General features: G+C 35.2%; 1 protein-coding gene across 13 annotated transcripts in view; it reads right to left on the bottom strand.

Moving 5' to 3' along the window:
* The window catches only part of LOC121079132, a 242,263-nt gene that overhangs the window by 116,077 nt on the left and 104,789 nt on the right, over positions 1 to 21,397 (bottom strand). The window contains exon 8 of one of the 13 annotated variants that reach the window (XM_040576027.1): positions 13,876 to 16,839. The exons of the other annotated variants lie outside the window; for them this stretch is intronic. Coding sequence (XP_040431961.1) covers positions 16,740 to 16,839 — 100 coding nt within the window. The 3' untranslated portion in view covers positions 13,876 to 16,739. Of the gene's footprint in view, positions 1 to 13,875; positions 16,840 to 21,397 lie in introns of those variants that run through there. 13 annotated transcript variants of the gene reach the window in all.

Below are 21,397 nucleotides of genomic sequence, written 5' to 3'. Positions count from 1 at the left end.
CACTTTCGCATGTATAACGCTATCATAAATTACGCATCATGTGCTTAATTATGACTCGAGCGCTAACAAAAAGGGACAAAATTGCAAACCGCTGATTTTTATTTTGAATCTAAGTTGAGCTGAAATATGCTCCTTTAAATCAATCAGGTTTACGTCAGAGATCCTAAATGTAGTTGTAACATGGAATTGTGGGACATAAGAGAACCTAGCACTTTGTAGAAATCACTCTACCTGTTAGAGAAATGCATCTGATACTCTGCTAGAGATTTCAATGACAATGAGGCTATGAAATTTTCAACCAGCTGGAGATCAGCTTCCATACATATTTCTTCATGATAAAGTGACATGCACTAGTTTTAGATTGAGAGTTATTCAGGAGCACTAAAAATCAAAGAAATAATGAACAAACTAATACATAGGTTTTTAGTGTTTTTTCTTTTTCTTTTCAATATTTTTTTTCTAACTATTCTTTAATTTTGGAGGAAAACATCGTGGGAGTATATATTTCAAAATTCATTATCTCAATACTGAAAAGAACCAGCACATCCTAAATCTTATACTGTAATTTGGCATGTAAAAGAAAAGTACCCCAAATAGATTCTGAATATTATATGAAAGGGATGGACATAAAAAAAAGTAGCATACAGTTTGATGTTTGAGTGTAAAAAAAAAAACAAAAAAACAACACAGCAAAAAATTAAAGATGTTGCTTAGCCTTGCCTTAATTAGTAAGTCATGCTTTTTAACCAAGGTAATAAGAAAGCTATTTTTTCAAAAGAAAGAGTTGAGCAACAAGGCTATTTATGCAGTTGTCTCAGCACTCAATATAGGACTAAAGAGCCTGCAATTTTCAAGGTGATTTGCAATTTCCATTAATTTGTTGAAGGTTTTGTAGCTCAATAGTGAGACACTTTCATCAGTTATTAGTGAATCAGAGCTGTTTGCAGCTTTAATTCAAACACAGTAAATACAAATGCAAATGCGCACATGATTTTCTATTATCATTTCCAGAGGGTGAAAGAAGGCAAATGATCTTCTGGAGGATGGGGATGTTTACCATTATTTGTCTAAAATTGGTTAACTGTTCCATACTGATGGAAGTGAACCGAGAGTAGCTGATTAATGCCAATATATGGGTTGTGATGGATGGCAAAGAGTCATTTGGTGCTGAGGCGTTGGCAATATCTTCCTGAAAACTGAAAATCGCACATTTTTATCTACCTTAAAAGACAAATTTGTGGGTCCATCACAAAGATATGATTTTATTTATTCAACAGCTTCTTTATTTGACTGAAAAATTGTTGAAATTTGGGGTCCATGTTAATTTTGGCCCTTAAAATTTGGCATCTTAAAATCTTTGCCCAAATCTGCAGTCTACATCTATATTGCAGAATGCTGGTAGAACGGATAAAAAATAAGACATTAAAAAAGAATATTTTCATACATATTTAGGTGTCTGACAATACAAGTGGACACAGAATAGTTCACAAGGTGGCCAGAGAAAACAGGTTCCTAACGCCTATTGAAGCTGGTGCAAAAATCAATGCCAACAAAATGTTATGTCACCGAAATCCCATTCTCTTAAAGCATCTTTCAAAGTATCCTCGAGCAGCTATCTCTACAAATTTGGTCCAGAGAGCAATAAGCTGAGTTTGTTTGTCAGTTAACAAGTATAGGATAGTTCCTCCTTCCACCCAAACTGTTAATTAAAATCAAAATTAACATTTAAATTAAAGATAGATAACACAGAGGTTTTACTCAATAGCCACTTGATGGCAGCGTCATGTATAAAAAGATTAGACTGTGAAGTTAAAACTTAAAAAAGCCCTCAGTAATGATAACAAGCCAACCTAAGTGACACTTTGATTACTACAGAATATTACTCTTAATAGGAGACTTTTTAATGATATTTTGAAGGTCAGTAACTATCAATAAGTAAACCCATAAAAATAATGAATTTTAAACTTCAAAAATGTTGCCATAAAGGTTATCCCTTCAAAATAAGTATATGAAACATTTTTAGTCTCTATTATGAATTTAGTATGTATTTTAACACATAACACTCCAATGATAACTCATGGTTAATTTCTCTGGGAAGAAACAAGCAAAAAAATCCATAAAGACTTCCTACGTAAGAATTCATGGGCACTGATTTAATAAAAATACATGACAATTGTGTTACCAATGCACTAACATTTCTGTAATATATAAATATGAAAGTGGTTTATACTTCCTGCCAGCAAAATGATTCACATTCTTTGGTCATCAAACACTGCCAAATAAACTTACAAGAAGAGGTAAAGTAGTTCGTGAAAGGGTAGAAGTCAATTAAAAAAGCTGCCTTTCTGTTCCTCTCCTGACTTACTTGTCTGCTTGCACTTCACCACGGAAGAACCCAGCCTAACTGATTCAGCTGAAAAATGAGAAGGGCTAGATCATTGTGCTGTAAGTGAAAAAACAGTTAGGATCTGCCTTTGCCTCCCAGGATGTCAAACCCAACTTTGGACAACTTTACACTGGTGTGATACACAGATCATCCCCAACATGCTATGCCTGCTCGATGTATAAAGAGCATTGGTGAGTGACCTACTTCAGTAATGCAGCTGAAAAAATAGAGCAGCTAGCTCTGTGAGGATTCTACCCTTGACTGTTCAGATGATATTTGTTATTGGTAACAAACATATATGTAGAGAAGAAAAGATGACTCTGTTACTCCAGTCTTCCAATAGCTAGGCAACCAACTGCTTAACACTAAAATCTGTCATTCCCTTGATTTGTGAATGGAACTTCCACTGCTACCAATGGTTCTTCAACATACTCAGTGAAACGGGAAGAAATTCTTCAAATGGTAAAACAAAAAAATAAATAAATGTTCATAAATGTCTTTCTGAGTTACAGAAATCTCAGCTAACATCCTGGGCTTGTACAGAATTAATGCCCACACAGTTTTCTTTTTCAAAATTTAGAGGGAAAAAAAAAAAAAAAAGACAACTTCATTTCAAGCACTAGAGCATTAATATTAGTTTTCTGCACAAAGCAAACTTTTTCAATCAAATTCTTAAACATCTACAAATACAGCTTGTAATGGAAGCTGAAACAGAGTCCATTAAATAAAGCATCACAAACAGAAGCAATGTTATATTTCTAAAACTCATGTCATGATTTTGAGTCACAAAATTCATATGCAGCAGTCTCTATAGTTCAACTGTATTTGAGTTTTAAAATTAAATAATTGGCGTAGGAATTTCCATGAAACAAAACAAAACAAACAAAAAACCAAAAAACAAACCAAAAAAAAAAGAGAAGGGGAGGGGACGGGAGGGGAGGGGAGGGGAGTATTTCTTGCTTTTACTCCAAAAAAAATACCGTGCATGAAAAATGAAATCAACGTTCCCCCCCCCCCCCCAATAAAATAGAAAAAAAAAAAGTTGTTTGCTGGTTTTATCAAACAGAATTTTACAATACAAAAATAGCAATACTGAACAGTCCTGGGACCACTCTTCATATGTTGAAAAGATACTTTATAGATTTTATGTAAAACCTATGTATTAAAGTGTGAATTTCTAAATAGTTATCGGCTCACTAAAATTTATATATAAGCCATAAACAATAACTGTTCTATACCTAACAGTAAACAATTTACTATAATTGGGACTGAAGGTTGAATAGGGAGGAAGGAAGAGAACAGAATGAAAAGAAATAACTTTAAATTCAATTTCAAAATGTTGTATTACTGTGTTTTTCACTACACTCAGTACTAGATTATGTTAGTTTTCATTTTGATACTTTAAAAAAAGACAGAGGTCCAGGGTAGACTTCAGGAATAAGAATCATAAGAATCACATATAATGAAAATACTAGCATGACAACAAACATTACTTTTCCTCATATAAAAAATGTGCTTAGGCCGCAATCATAGTAATTTAGTCATCTTTATATGATATACTGTTTTCTTCTGCGACAGTCAAGGAACCAGCTCCTTCTCAAACCTGAAAAGCAGTTGGTAGAGATGGAGGATTTCTTGCTTTTTAAGGAGCATCTACCTTGGTCTTCATTGACATATAGCGTTGAAAAGGCAGTTCTATGCCAAACTTTGTTAGTTCATTGCTTGTAAAATATACAAGTTTCATTACCAGAAATAATGGATTATCAACCAGGTCTTATAAACAGGATTTAAGAAATTATTACTCACCAGAAGATGAAGTCTTTTAACATGAAGTCTTTTAACAGGACACATTGAAGCTTTCCTGGAAAGTCTAGCATCGAAGAACCTAGAGAACCGCTGCTACAGACCATAGTCAAGTAGGCTTAATTGCTGTTTATAATCACTAGGTCACGGAATAGAATCAAGACCAACAAAAGGAAGTAATTTCAAATTTTAATGTTGAAATCAAGAAAGGGAGAAGTTTTATCAGTTTGGTTTTTCATTTTCCATGTGCAATTTAATTTTATTCCCAGCAAATCACAATTCACAAAGTTATAAAGCCAACCATTTTAGAATTAATAGGTTAAAATGTTCTTAAACATTGCAGTAAATAATGGTTTAACATTTGAAATCAGATTATGCATTTTGGTGGAGGTTGCTCAATTGGTGAGTTTAATGTATTTCAAATAAGAGATTGTAAGTTATTGCTTCATAGGGCTAGTATTCTTGTTAATGAAAGGGAGCAATGCAGAGTATAATGCACTAGGAGAGAGAACAAGGTGTCCTGCTATATGTAGCAAAAAGGTGGAAAATGTCAGCAAGGTATAATGACTCAAGATGATAATAGACTAGAATGGTGAAGAAGCTAATGAATGAGGAGCCTGAGAACTGATGTGTCAATTTTTACAAAAATCTCTATCCTTACAATAACTAAATCTGTGTTAAATAAAGGTCTAGGAAAATTTTCACTGTTCATCAGATATATATATTTTTTAATTTTCTTTGTTGTTGTTGTTGCTTTTCATATAATTTAAATTGACGTTAAGATGACCGTAAAAGATTTGTCAGTGGAATAAGGATAAGATGCTTGCAAATATTATTTTAGCTTTGAAGCATTACTGTTGCCCTTCTCTTTGTCTGCTAGGCAGTTAACATTTCATACTTAACCAAACTGTTTTGATTTCCACATGCAATCAGTTTCTTTATTTTCTAGATAGAACTGATAAGCAATAACTACAAATGTTAGATGCTCTTTAGATATTTCTTCTTAGTTGTTTCTATTTACTTTTTTTTTTTTTTTTATCTGTTCTTTAAAGAACCTTCTCTGATCAATGTGAGTCCCTTGATAATTAGGTGGAATATTTTTGTACAAAAATGTATATGAGTGAACTGCACATGTAATTTCAAAAGAATAAATAAAAATATTCCCTATTGTGCTATTGGTTATCTAAGTATTAATATACTTATAATGCTGTGAAAATATTCTTATCTTTACTAGAACAGATTGGGCAAAAAGAGAAAATATGAAAAAACAAAATTCATTGCTTTGTTTTGATTTCATATCAACTACATCTTTAACAGGTACATGGAAGAGTATTTTTTTTTTCTTTTCAAAATTTATTTAATTTTCAGATTTCCCCTCTTTCTAACTTGAGGTCAAAGAAACACAACTATCAAATTACATCAAATAAATTAATCATAATATATGCTTAGCAGACAAATAAGCTTGGTAGGATTTTTTTCTGTTGTTGTCCTTTTGCACTGTATTTCACCATTTATATCTTCACAAGCACTACGAAGAAAATCATGTATTGTGGTTGGTATCAGTGATGCTTGGTTTCAAATTTGAAAACATTCTCTTAGTTTCTTTATGCTATGTGATAAAATGCATATAGAGAGTAAATTTGTTACTCACAAGTAAAATATTTTTGTGGCCGTCTTTTAATATAGATGTGAAACTTATCCCATGTGTCTTTATTGTTCCATCATTTCTTGTACTAAAGATCACAAATTAAAAGAACTTGTAAACTAAGTGGTCCTCTTTAAGGAGGAAAAGAAAAGTACTTCCCAAAGTACATTCCCAAAAGTGATACCAGATTTTTTTTTCTTTTATGAGTGTATATAAACCCTTCTTTCAGCAATAAAGTTGTACTATACTCCATGTGCTAGCTGATATCATTGCTTAAGTTATTTTGAAACAGAGTGGAGACATACTACTTCTTCAATGGGAACAAGGCACAGGAGAACTGCAGGAGCTACAGCAGTACAGCATACAAGAAGTTTTTTCTAGAATTGGGACTTCCGTTGCTGTTTTGAAATACTCAGAGTTCAGGACTTATTAACAGGCTTCCAAAACTTTTATTTTAAACTCTGATTTTGCAAGATACTTTATTACATGCTTTAAGGTATGTGAGTAGTCCAATTAAGAACTGGTTAGAAGCTATCTGAGAAATATTTGAAGAACATAAGAAAACAGCCTGCTAAACTTGGAAATTAAAGTTGCTACTATATTTTGCTCAGTACATTTTTCATAGCTTGCAATATTTGCAATTCTTTTACTAAGCATCATTACCCCAAGTTTTTTTAAAAATGCCAGATATTTTTAGAGAAATAGAAAAACAGAACTTTGAAGCAATTTTTAGCATAGCACCACAAATTGCAATGAGTTAAATCTAAAGCTGTCTATAATAAGCAGGAATCAAATGTGTCTTTAGGTACCAGCTCCATTTGTTGGACTTACTTTTCCCTTTAAATTCTAAATCATGTACCAATGATCAGTGATGTTTAAACTAAATTAAAAAGCAATATGCATCCAACTATTTTTCAACATATGAAATTATTTTTTTTTAAAAAAAGACACTTGGAAAAAAAAACTTCCATTACAAGACTAATTATCATAATGACTTAATGTCAGTTTCCTAAAGTGTGGGAGGAGTTTGTTTGGTTTTTATTTAGCTAGTTTGATGTTGTCTAACATACACAAGATCCAATGTTACACAATAATCTGTGTCCTAAATTATAATGCTTTTGATATTATATATTAAAAACAAACACAATTATAACCAGTTTCGTACCAAGAAAATGTGCATGTTTTCATTTTATAAAGAAACAGACTGTTTAGGCATTAGGAAAATAATTTTTAGCACATAGTTTTCACATTAATTTATAAAGTTGGTAATTTACAAAGAAATAGCAAACCAGTTGAATGGTGGTAGCAGACGTAGTGACTAAGATGATGTTAACTCAGAAATGACATCAACATTTCTGCTTCTGAAACTGATGATACTAATCAAAAAGTAGAAATCACAAAGCCACCTGGGATGGATGGGAAAGTTTAGGCATGACATCCACAAAGTATGTGTTTTAGCAGTGACAAATTAGAGCTTTCAAGCAGCTGCAATGTTTTCAAGTGGGGGAAGCTGATAAAAATCACATAAGGTGAAAAGATCTCCTTCACAACATACAGTTGTGCTAGGGATAAAGAGAGACAGAAACAAGATTTTGCTCTTAAAGTGGGAGAACCTATCAGAGAAAAAAAAATGCTGTCAACCAATATGAGAAGAAAACAAAACAAAACAAAACAAAAACCTTTCTTGTTACAGAGAAGTGCTGGGTTGGTTGAAAAATTCTTCTTTCCAGAGTGGTAATGTGAGGTCTGAAAGGTCCTGAATAATTTTCCTGTGTTTAACAGGAAACATGTAGTTCATCAGTCATTTAACCCCAAGAGCATTTATTGCAGGTGAATCTCAAAACACAATTGAGATTTGCTTCTGGACTGGTTCTGATACATAACTACACATTCAGTAATTTGAAGGTAAAATTATTGGGCAAAGTTTTAAGACTAGCACTCAATGCAAGGAATACCAAGATTAGAACCGATACAAAGAAATCATACCTCGGGGTAGGAAGACCTCGAGGACCAAAACTTATACCCCAGTGATTTCCATTTTATCATATCAATTTTCATGTTGGAGAAAGGAGAGGGAAGGTGTGCTTCTCAATGGAAAGTACAGCCTATAAAAAGAAAGCATTTAGGACATACCATTTTCCAGAATTGTTTTTTCAAGAGACTGACTCCCCAGCTGAGGACCAAACCAAATACATGCATATGCAATGAATATATATAAAAACTTTCCACAAACAGTACTTCATGATACTCTACTACACTGTCACAGGGCAGGTGTCTTCATATACTTAAAAATAATCCATGACTGGTGGCTAATCAGGAAGCATCCTAGAAGGGATTATCTAAGGAAGCAAATATCTTGTAATTGAGGTTGAAGGATGTTGGAAATGAATGAAAAAAAAATGTATTACGGGTAACAAAGAGTAGCTCCCCAAAATACATGGCAAAGTACTAATACAAAGCATGAATCTAAACCAAATGAGTCCCTCCAGGACTACACCTAGTAGTGTCCTCCAGTTGCTTCTGGGCATTCATTCAGTGGGACTAGAACAGAGCCAGTATGAAGCAACCTCCCTGCTCCCCCAGATCCCTACAGTTGGGAAGTGGGATCCTCAGTACCAACTGTTTCACTCTGCAGATCGGCTCCTATTGCTCCTCACTACATGCTAACGTAGACATAGCGGAAACTATATTTATTTGGAGACTGAAACAGGGCTACATATGGAGAATTTCACCTTTGACAAGTACTAACTTCATTTACATTAACACCTGTCTAGACTGTTTTCCTAAGTATAAACATAAAAATCTCCTTAGTGTATTTGGGCCCTTCTTACTTAATTAACCATATGTGACGTAAAGTGATACAACCCAGTTAAAGGTATGTCATTGTTGATAGGATCAATTACAGTCAGACATAAGTATTCATTGCTTACACCATCTGTGCTGTACTCCTAAGTGCAGAACCTTGTCAATGAAAGTATACACAGATTAACTCTACTCACTTTCATTAAAAAACACCAATCTGTTTTGTCAGCTCTAGGCAGTTTCTGTGAAAAAGTTGCAATCATATAATGCACATTCACCTTTTGCTTCCAGTATACTGTGGCTAGTACTATAACATTTGAAAGGTTTAGAATAATATTTGAGAATACTGTGTGATTTCATTCTTAACTGGTGTCAACTTTAAACAGTCTACCAAAACCCACTTGTATACCAGACTGAAATCTTTGCAGTCGCTGTAGGAAACTAGGTCTTGCCCTTTCTTCTACGTGCTCATCAACATTTTCTAATGGTTCTGTTTCTCACTGTTGTTCATCCAAACTTCAATATTATACAATCTGATTGTATGACATTGAGGGGAAGAAAAAAACAACAGTAATTCAAGCCTTGGAAACCTTCAGTTGCCACGTAGGTATGCCTACAGACAAATACATACACGTATGTAAATATTGGAAATACTATGATCAATTTCACACTTAATATTAGTTGCAATGAGAAATTACAGTTAGACTAAACTAAAACTCATTTTCTAAAGTTAATTAACAATTTCATGGGTGAATTTTTTGTATAAAGAAGCTATAAAAGGATGTGTACACATCAGTATGGCTTGAAATGGGTCTTACTTGCATTCCTACCATTATTAAGAGAGAATTATTTTTTAGTTTAAAATGTAAACAGTCCTAAAAGCAGGTTAAATTACGATTTACATTTTTTTCCTCAGAACTGGGGAAACAAACTGATGGGATAAAATATGCTTCTAATCAGGTTCCCTCCAAAGATGACATCTTCAAGGAAGATTAGAATCCACTGCTCTACTGTTAAATGACTACAGTTAAAACTGTAATCAAGCCAGGTCACTTGAGAAAGCGGGCTGTTCATCTTAGCATATTTCCTTTTTATAGATTAGAATGAAGGCCACACTTAAGGATTCTCATGAGTAAAAATCAAGAAGGGATAAATAAGATGCACTTTTACTGCTGTTTGAATACTGTTTTTTATAACTCTGTATTTAATTTGGAAGAGATTTAGAGGCACACCCATAAGGGAAGAGCCAGGTCAGTTTAAAACCAGAGAAGAAAAAATCTTTTGGCTAATGAGATTTTTTTTTCTGTGTTTATTTTAAAGTTAAGACTTGGTCTCCAATTTTTTAACATATCAGAGATACTAAATAGTGCTGTTGAGGATACTGACCAAATATTTTAAAAAATATCTAGAAGTCAAATTATGGAGGAGAGCTTAAAAATGTTACATATAAAATGGGAAAAGTTAAAATATTGGAATTAATATTTATTAGTAGTAAGCTTATTGCTTTAGTGTTCAAAAGAACTGAAAGCAAATCATGCTTCAGTTTTGGAAAAAACATAAGAGTATGGAAAAATTTGCTTGATATCTAGAGTAGGCTGTTTAGAATATTTTTTATGATTTTATACAACACAAATGCAAATAAAATGCTGTTTAGAGTACATTTTAAAAAGAAAAGGAAAAAAAAAATGGAGAAAATGAAATTTTGCCACAACAGAAAAAGGTTCTCCTTCAACCCACCCAATACACATAAGAAATATTTTACGGAAGCTCTATTTGGAAAAGAAGAATACTTGTATTCTTCAAAATACAAAATCAGACATTTAGGGCAATCAGCAGAAAATTATTTGAAATCATTTACAAACTTTTATCAAATTTGTATGCACTTTTCAATAATATTTTATATATAATACTGAAAAAAAAACCACAAACCAACAATAAATAAAAATAAAAACTTGCAAATCTCCACACAGAAAATCCTGAAATGTTCTTTTCTTTTCGGTCCCTTTATTCATAATTTCAAAATCTTACCTACTTTTCACTTGTAACAAATATATATATATATGTTCTACCAGTTCTATTGGAGCACACTAAATATGATTTCCACATTAATTTCTGGCAGATTCACCTTTGTAGAGGAAGTGTTTGAATCTCACCTGGAGGACAAGGGTAAAGTAAACTAAGCAGGTTCATTTGCTGTAATACCACTGAATAACAGTTAAAAGATTACGTGAAGCTGTCAGAGTTGGCAGGTTCAAAATCCCAGTATAGAACCAAACAGCTTGCCTGATTTGTGAAGCCAAAGAAGTTATGTAACAAGAAATTTGTTTGTGCTGGAAAAACAGTCTCTGTACCCTTTTATGCCATCAATGAGTATGTTTCAAAATGCAAGCAGTGGTATATTTGTCTTGAAAAAGACAAGTTTTCTCACATTAGATAAACTAAATGCACACATTTGAAAGCAAAAGACTATCTTCTGCACAGTGCAGACACACAAACATTATATAATGTTATTTTTTTTTTTTTACAGATACTCTACAGTGAGGTATGCACACTTACCACAGTCTGTGCTATGCAGTTTCAGAAATGTGCATTTTAATTAAAAGTACACATTTTATTTAATTGCACCTGTTCTTGGCTCCTCTCTAAAGTGTCTGGATGAAAGCTTGCAGTTCAGATATCTGGTTGAAGAATTGCATACCAGAGATGATTATGAAGACTTTGGGCTGGAGGATGAAGATAAAAGTGTTGGATAAAGGCCCCAGAATTCAATCGTATCTGCTGCCCAGCAGGTCTCATCACACTGTTTCAATCCTTCCTTGTCTCCTTATTAAAGACAGACTAAGTGGAAGGAAAAAAATCTACTGAATATGTTAGTGAAATCAAGCTAGAAAACAACTGCCAAATCAAATGACTACTATTATTGCATGGCAATTGCAACACTTTGAAACTCACTTTATAGGAAGAACATATAATCAACAGCACAAAAATTCAAAAAGTCCCATTGGTAAGGGTACCAGCCTTGAAATGGGAAGTGTAGATGGAATTCCTCATTCCAGTCCAGATCACTGTACTTACCATGAGCTGACCCACAAATCCACAAAAAAAAAAAAAAAAAAAAAAAAAAAAAAAAAAAAAAAAGATAGATAGATAGATAGATACAAACTCCTTTCTGATAGAAGTTGGGTACTTTTGAAGATCTTGGGCTTGCTTTCTGTCTGCCTTTTCTGTATATTGATAAAATGGGACTAGTAATCCTGTCCTACAGAGGAGTGTAAATAGAAAAAAATACACAAACAGCTCAAGTAGTGCAGAGTAGGAGACCCCTTTCTATATAGTGGGATCAACACTTCCCGGTCCTCACCAAAAGTCTAGAAGATGAAGCACACAGCAAAATGCCATACTGCTCAGAGAAGTATTTAATAACAGTTGTATCAAGGGTTGCCAGTCCATCTCTCATCTCCCTCATATGATGGGAGGGATCCCTCAATTTCTGGCTAGTCTACCATTTTCTCAAAATGGTCTTGGCAGTCAGCAGTTCTCTGTGCATTCTCTAGCAGTATCATATCATTAATAAGGAAGGGGAAGGGGAAGGGGAAGGGGAAGGGGAAGGGGAAGGGGAAGGGGAAGGGGAAGGGGAAGGGGAAGGGGAAGGGGAAGGGGAAGGGGAAGGGGAAGGGGAAGGGGAAGGGGAAGGGGAAGGGGAAGGGGAAGGGGAAGGGGAAGGGGAAGGGGAAGGGGAAGGGGAAGGGGAAGGGGAAGGGGAAGGGGAAGGGGAAGGGGAAGGGGACTCTTCTTTTGCTTCTGGACCTAGCTCTAAGTTTGTTCCCAATCTCAAGCACTTTATACATTTCAATTTCTAGCCCTGGTTATCCACACTGATGTCATTCACATCTAAACAGGAGTTTCCTCATGATTGCCATTATTTCAGTTTCACATTTACACAATTCTTGAGTAAAGTATTTTCTATTTTAGTACTGCCTCTTACTAACTATGCCTTTTAAACACTGTATCCATCAAACCTTAATACACCCAGCTTCAGGTGATGATGATCTAGTACTCAACAAAGTGTTCAAAGATGATACATGTTTCCAAAGCCCTTCTGGACAACATTTGTTATCTGCACATACGAAAAAAGCTGAGGAGACAGGGAATGAACCAAAATTAAAAGCGGAATAATTCAATATTCAGCTGTGTGAAACGTGGCAATCCAGAACACATTTATCTGCCCCCCAGCCTGCTGGCCTGTGTGTATGTCCTTAATGCCCACACAGAACAGCCAAGAGTCTTTTCCTCTTTAATGCAGGTGACTGCAATTGACTCACTCCTCCAACAACCCATGCCAAAGCTGGATTGCAGGATGCAACTGACCCAGCTAAATTGTATATGATGTCACAGCACAATGACAAAACAAGTTAAAAACATCTTAGGTACAACTGACATCTTATATTGACTATTCACAGTTTGCATTGTCTCCTCAACATGGTCTTTACGCTACTTCCCTTAGAGACCGGGCCTCCATAATTACTGAGTTCAGAGCATCCCGGCTGGCACTGCCCACCTCTGTAAACAGAGTCCCATAAACCAAACAGAGGCTATAAAAACAGTTTATTTCCCTAGCTGTGACAATTGTTTTCTGCACAGTCACATGAGGAGACATACGTAAATTAACTCCCACTATTTCTATGGTACTCTACTGAAAATATTTTTAAATTAAGGAACGCAAAAATGTCATTGAAGCAGCTGAGACTGTTATTTGTTTTGCTACAGTGGAATATCATACTTGGTTAGATGCGGAGAATGGATTGGATAGTCAAGCAATAACAAGGACTGGAGTAATCTTCTCATTCTTGCCAAGACCGGATATTTTGCCATCATTGGGGGGGGAGGGGGGGGCAGGGTTAAAAGAAGAAAGAAAAAAAACAAACACCAAAGTAAGTCCAATTCTTTATATATAGGTTATATGCATTTAACACAGATGAACAAGAAATTCAAAGAGAAATTCAAAAGAAATTCAACAAGAATTCAAAGTTTGGTGCTGGTGTATCAGCCTCAGCTTCAAAGTTTTCAAATATACTTAAATGAAACCAAATGCAGTTAAATGAATGCTAACTGATTTCTTATAAAACACTGAATTCTTGTGCTTTTTGTGGTTATCTGGTATGCACTTCCAATAACTGAAGCCAACAGAGCTCAGATCTGGAAAATGAATTTTTCTGAAAACAGACAAGCAACTCTTGTCTAACATTTACACTAACATCGTCTGGGGAAAACACAAGCACACACACACAAACCAAACCAACCAACCAACCAACAAAACAACAACAACAAAAACAAACCAACCAGCAATCTTTTGTACCTCATTTGAAAGGTTTGAATAAATGTCAATACCAGGCAATCTTACCATTCTCAACAGGACTGGCTATCCTCATGAAAACACGAAATGACTTGTAAATAAGATTGCTACTTACCTGCCCTGTCCTTTCTTCAAACCACCACTGAGTACTGACCCACATCTCACTGTCTGTAACACTCCCCAACAGCTCTGAGTGAAGATGATTGCAAAGTGAAATGGAAAAATACCACAAGGTTTAAAACCAAACTATCTTATGCCTTTTCTCATTAGCAGTTATTCAGAATTTCTTTTGTAACAGCCTCTACTGTTTAAGGAGACAGTTTTACTCAAATGGTCTTATCTAGGCTTTCTAACATTAAGGAGGGGATTTTTTTATTATTATTTTTATTTTTTTTACCCAGTGTAAATACTTCTTGGCTTATACAACAAGTATTGATGAATCCATTTTTATTAGATGTCTCTCAAACTCCACCTGGCTTCCAAGCAGATCAAACAAAAATGAACTAGATGTCACTCAAATCACTGAAAAAGCAAACATACACAACACTTCATCTCTGTAGCATATACATGGAGACAGCCAATTTACAACTCACGTACTCATACCATCCCACACTCTTTTTAATCTTTTAGTTTCCTTTTATCCAAATTAAACGCTCATACTGCCTTTCCGTTATCTCTCTATGAACATCTGGTCACCACCTCAAGCTGGGCATGGCTAAACCAAAAGTTCCGGACTTTGTTTCGCAGAAGTCCCCACCAAAGATTTTTTTTTTTTTCCAATTTTTCTAAAACATTTAACATCTGGCCTTCACTGACAGGACTGCAGACTTTCCCTTTATGCCTTCCATAGACAGGATACTCTCTCTTCATGCATCAGCTATATGCATGACCTTTCCCACCTAACTCCTCAACCAAATGCATCTCCCATGTTCCAGAATACCACCTTTCAATTATATCAAGGCATTCTTCTCTAGCTATCACAAACTTTATCCTGACATGCTCAAATCCAGCCAAGTCCTTTGCTTCAGATGTATTATTCCTAGCCCAGAGTTTGTCCGTGTTGTCCTTTCTTATAGCTCCCTGGTCATCGCCTAAGACAAGGTCACACTGATACTCATCTCTAGAGCCTGCATGTTCTTAGTACACTTTGGAATTAGCATTACTGTTTTTCAGTCTGCTTTCACTTTACATAACTACAAATAACACAAGAACAATGGCACCCATTGTTTGCTCCGCCTGCTTATCACACTAACACAGTCAGCTATACATCCTCTTCCACCTACATTTCATTCTTACTTGAGTTGCTTTTAATCCCATATGCCTTTAGGTTTGTAAATGCGTGTGTTTTCCATAAAATGGTTCTTCAGCAAAACCAGGGAAATAATCAAAATCTCTTGTTCTTTCTGTACTATGACCTTTTGGTGAACAAGATGAAGGAGAGAAAGGTTAACAAATTACACATTTTGGCACATGAGTTACATAGCCAGTTAGCAGTTGTCACCCTACAGGGGCTATAAAATACCTTGATTTTTTTTTTCGCATGTCCAACTCTTGTTAATGGTTGCTTATTTTTCCTAATGACCAGTCTCAGTTTTGGTTTTGCAAAATTTGAATGCCATGTCAATAATAATTACACTGATCATTCTTGAATAAAACAAAATCTCTGATATATGCCACTGGATGAGGCATAACACAATAAAAATGATGATGCATTTATTTGTAGAGATTTAATAGTGTTACTGATGTTATGACATACATTTGCATAATCATGTTGACTTTGAAAACATCACTTTAAAAATAAATTAATAATGCCTTTCACTGTTACTCTACTGGTATCCGTTGTGACACAACTATGCTGAGCAGAATTGTCACCAAATTTTAAAGATGATTCAGAAAACCAAATATAAAACCTTTGACTAAGGAACATAAACATTTCCTGGAAGACTTGAAAAAATAAAAATAAAAATAAAAATCTTGTTTTTTCCCAAATTTTCATCTGACATCATATTCAACCATCATTTCTGTAAAAAGATACCCAAAAATGAAGCATGCTTCGAGAAGCTGATCAAAACCACTGACTCCAAAGGTTCTTAGAAAAATGTTCTTTGAATCTGAACATTTTAAAAATTGTATCCAAGGAGTGCCAATAGAGTACCTATCAGAAGAAAAATAAACATTTAATATCTTAATAAAATCTGTCTATAAATTTCCAGATATGTGCGTTTGTAAAATATTTTCTGCTCAACTTTGTAACCTCAACATAAGTTCAGAATATGGGGTTTTATTTCATATGCACAGGCATTAATATATATTTAATATACACATATATTCTACTATGAAAACACATTAGGAATAAGAAACAATCCTGGGTAGCTAGTCTTATTTTATGTTCTCATTGCAGAGCAGTCTTTATATGACAATATAAAATCTGAACAGGCCTCACTCAGAAAGGAAAGTTGTCAATGTCTAAGCAGCCTTTCAGCACATCTTTTTGTCTCATTCCGATCACCTAAAACTTATTTTCACATTATTAATTTCTAAAAGAGTTGGGTTTTTGGCAAGTACTATACTATCCATGTGCTCCACAAACCTTCATCGCTTATACAACACATACATATGTGAGACCCTAGAGTGGAAAAGTACCAGTAGCATTACTTCTGTTTTACAGGCACAAAACTGTCAAGGTCAGCTTCTTTTGGGTATGCAAAATATGCTTCCTGTGGACTGATGTTTTTCAGAGCACCTGTTTTTTATGTCATTTTTGTACATTCAAAACACATCTCCCCTGTTGTCTTCTGCTGGAGTTTTGAGGTGCTGCACTGGAAATCTCCGGTGCCTCCCCTAAGTGCTCTGGAAACAAGGAACAAATGATCAACATCTGTCTGAGCAGGGGTACATACGCAGAGTACATGCATCACCTTAGTGATGTGGCAGGCACAGCAAGAAGACCTAGTTCTCCAGGACACCAGTCACCAATTCTAAGCACAGATCAATTTCCTCCCATGGGACAAGCACAGGTCAGATCCAAACAAGGAAGATGCGCTGCCATGCTGTGGAGATCTTGGATGCAAAGCAGTAGCTGGCACTGAGGAGGCCAGACCCTCTCCCTTGCCAGCCCACTCCTGAGCAGACACGTGTGCAGCTGTGAACCCAACACAGCAAACACACTCCAAACAAGGTGTCTACCTCCCTTTGATTTTTTTGAAACTCCATTCCAGAGAACTACAATATTTGCTCCAACACGGGGCAGAAGATTTCAAAACTCCTTAAATAATAACACAAAACATAAGGAAAACAAAATTTGCCTATTTTAAATGTTCTTCAAGGCAATTCTCATTCTGAACACAACTAAAAAGTTAAGCATTCTGAAGGGAAGTAAGATCACAAAAAAAAAATGAGATTACAGACCCTGCAATATAGCCTATGTAAAAGATGTTACAAGCAATGCTATATCTCTCTTCAGCAATTTTAAAGCAGTACAGAAATGAAATACTGATATGAAGTATGAAGAATGAAGCATTATAGTTTAATTTTACTAGACTTTCAGTTTTTTATCCTAAAGACAATCTTTTAACCTTAATAGTTATTAAAAACACAGGCATTTTACTATTATGCTGCATTACTACAGCCATTCAGTTACCTCCTCACTGCAGCAGCATCCGTTCTCTGTTTTCCAAGATAACAGGAGTCTGTATTCCCCAGAAACTGGGGGGTATTGGGAAGCTGGAGAGGGAAAGGAGGGAAGGGGAATGGTGGAGAGGTAATGCATATAGTTTTAGAGAGAATGGGAAGAACATTGCGAAGGCAGGCATGTAGCTCTACACAGCTGGCTGTGATTCAGCAAAGCTCTAGTTCAGCATCCCCCACTGTACAGTGCTGCTCTGAATATTTGGATCCTGGAGGGACAGGCATCATGCAATTCAAACAGACTGCCAGCACGGGTTCCGTGTTGTGCTCAAGCTATCGAGTAATCTCGTGCTGTTTGGGTATTGTGGAGAGAAGGCACTGCAGTGAAGTCAAATCTGTTAGAGTTTACCAGCTCTAGTCCAGTGCTGCCTCTTGGTGTTTGCATGGTAGCTACACCTGACTAATATCTTTTGGAAATGGAAGTGACAGTGACAGTAAATAGACTCATTGTGGATTTGGGACAGTTTACATTGAGTCCAAACTAATAATACCATGCCAGACTGCATAACTTTTCTCTGTTCTTCTAAATGAAGACTATATATAGTAACATCCAAGTTAACTCTGCATGGAGCCTGATAGGTTCATACAGGGTTTACTAGTTAGAGTTCCATGCAGCAGAAAACCAGCTGATCTCTCTGTGGACTTAGGCTGGTTTTGTAATTGATACAACCACATTAATACAAGCAGTGAGATTTGAGATACAAAAACATGTCTGCGTCTGTGGCATGGTTAAGCCAAAAACTGAATGCCAACATAATAATGAATGTTAACTGAAGTTCAACCATCTAACTTGAGTAGTCACCGCAAAAGATACTTATTTTGTAACCAATCAATTTATGCTATACACAATTTAAGCACTATACAGCTCATAATAAGCTCATTCTTGGCTACAGACTATAGCCATATAGTTATAGACTATAGTCTTGGCTAAAGACTATATTAAAAGATATGATGGGCCAGCTTTCTTGTGGATCAGTCGTGCATACCTCTCTAAGTGGAAGGATAACACATGAAGAAAAGGAATTTCAACATGGTGGTATGTTATTGAAACCAATGTTCCCCAAAATGCAGTTTAACCACATCCTTAGAAAATACAATGTTAAGTTACTAAGCGTTGCTTGAATTCAACTAACCAACACTTCTGAATAACTTGAGTTTTGAGTTCTCTTAGTAAATAGAAATAAGAACAGCGTGAAGTTCACAGAAGTTTGTTTTACTTGAGAATATTTGTTCAAGAACAGCCCAAATTGCTTAGTGTCCTAGACTAAATCACTTCTCTACCCCAGAGAGAGGGTGTTCCCTCTAAACCAGAGATGACGGCACAACAATTGCAGAATGTATTGTTTGCATTTTACTGATCTTCAGCTTGCTAATACATAGGATTTTCAGAAACAGAACTAGTAGTCTGAAAGTTATAAAATATTTAAATTATTTGGCTTTAAAAAGTAAATAAAGCACCCTTAAAGGTATTTAGTATTCTATTAGTTGTGTATGATTGTTTTACTGTCTTTAGCACCAGGTTATCTAAGTACCCTCAGTAATCTAAAAGCTAGAAGCAGTTTCTGCCATGGTTAGTTCATTTCCTCTTTTCCTAAAGGGAAAATGAAAAATAGAGCATAATATTTTGAAAATGTTTATTTTACTTTATAATTTGAATAAATGTGTATACATACTTCTATGTCTATGTTAAACAAAGACAAGTAAAAGAATTGTGCCTTGCAATTAAAGATCCATAGGAAGTCATTCTCAAAACCCCAAACCATCCTTTGAAAGACTGAGCAGACAAGATGAGAAAAAGTTCTGGTGTTCATAAACTTGAGCTCATTATATTGATTTTCTACCTCAGAATTAAGGCTTTTTTTTTTTTTTAAGCAACTTCATCCACTTATCACCTTCAAGCTAAGAAGTAGGATCTTGAGCTTAAATCTCTGTTGTTTGAGAACACCTTTGTCATTATAAGCGTAGATTCATAACATGGAATCATGGAATAATTGAGGTTGCAAAAGACGTCATCTAATTCAATCACCTGCTCAAAACAGATCTAATGAGAGCATGTTCCTCATGGTCTTGTTAAATCCTGCAAACTCCCAAGGATGGCGATTCAAATATCAAATACAAATATCACATCTAGCAGATTGTTCCTGGAGAGAAGCATCCATACTCTCATAGACTTTCAAGGATCACTATGACGCTCTGTTCAGATTTCCTGCATAATGAAGTAGAAGAGTCATTTCTGCAACAATGTCTCATTGAGTAAGGATATGTATGTAGTCAATTTTGATTTAAAAAGCTGAAATTTGAGAGATTTTAATGCATTCTACATTCTCAATTAATTCATGTGATATAACATCAATCTCTATCCCACCATAACAAACTGTCTACAAGGTGATCATTTTTGGTTCAGAAGGTACAACCTTCTAGCTTTGTCTTGCATTATATCATCTTTCACTTTTATAATCTTCTCTTTTATAATTCAGTTATCCTCAGCGCAGATGGCAATTACCTTCTAGCTATCAAACTACTTATTAAACCCAAGGGACTATAAATAAATATGTGAAGCTATATTGCGGGGGGAGAGGAGAAAAGAAATTCCAGAAAGCTTGAATCTCAATGACACCAAGTTTTCAAAAAACGGCTAAATGCTGGTTATTTTGTCTGCAGTAGTGAAAAGAAAAAGAAGCCAGTTTTGTAATCAAGAGCTAATCAAACTAGGTACTTCTGTTATACAGTACAAAGTACACTTCATGTTGAGAGTTGGAGGCTGGAAGAGGGAATCATGGATTACTTCCCTTCTAAAATTTGTTTCACTTTTCTGCCTTGTGCAAACTAGCCTGAGTCAGAGAGAGCTCTTTGCGCTGTACGGTTCTCTGGTAAGCAGCTGTGGGCTTGAGTTTGAAGGACTTCCTTAATATGTGGTCATGTACCGCCCAGTGCTCTAACTATTATGGGTAAACCTTTCCAGTAAGAGTCTTACTGTGAAAAAAGTGTCTGTCTCCTTGAAAAACAATTAGGCAATTACATTGCAAAGTCATGAAAAAATACTTCCTCTAAAACCTATGAAGAAATCAGACACCTGCATGTGCAACGTAGTCTTAAAAGCAGAATGACAGGATTACAAGGTCAATGGTTTTCTTTTTGAAAGATGTTATCTGGGCAGGATTCCGACTCCTAGAGAGTTCAGAAAAAGGAAGAAGACAAAATACAAACAAAAAACTACAACATGCAGCAAAAAACAACCAAGTAAAAAAGAATTTTAAACAAAATAAAAAAAGAATGATGAGAGATGAGAGATATCTTTTTCTGCAACAACACTTAACTCATTCACAGTAACTTCTAAAAGGTGTGCAGAAAACCAGTTATCATCAGTTTGTTTTTTTGTTTGTTTTGTTTGTTTGTTTGTTTTGTTTGTTTTGTTTAATTAAACTCAAGGATGAAGAGATTCACAGAATTGTAGGACCCCTTCACCTGCTCCTTTGAAAACGTAATTTTCATGGCTAAGAACAAAAAGAATCTGGCTTCTACACCAACCAGGCTTGATCATGCACTTTGTAAATGTACGAACCAAGAATCACATAAGTTGCCCTGTATAGGACAGGAATGGAAATTTTCTCTATATAGGAAGCAGAGTTCCACATCTTTTCAACCAAATGAGCCACTGCAATTCAATCTAGACAGTCTGAAGGAATGTAACCTACAGTCAAGCAAGCATTCAGCACAAGGC

Source organism: Cygnus olor, chromosome 1, assembly GCF_009769625.2.
Source record: "Cygnus olor isolate bCygOlo1 chromosome 1, bCygOlo1.pri.v2, whole genome shotgun sequence".
In the NCBI taxonomy this organism is placed as follows: domain Eukaryota; kingdom Metazoa; phylum Chordata; class Aves; order Anseriformes; family Anatidae; genus Cygnus; species Cygnus olor.
This window is presented reverse-complemented; position numbering and strand designations above follow the sequence as displayed.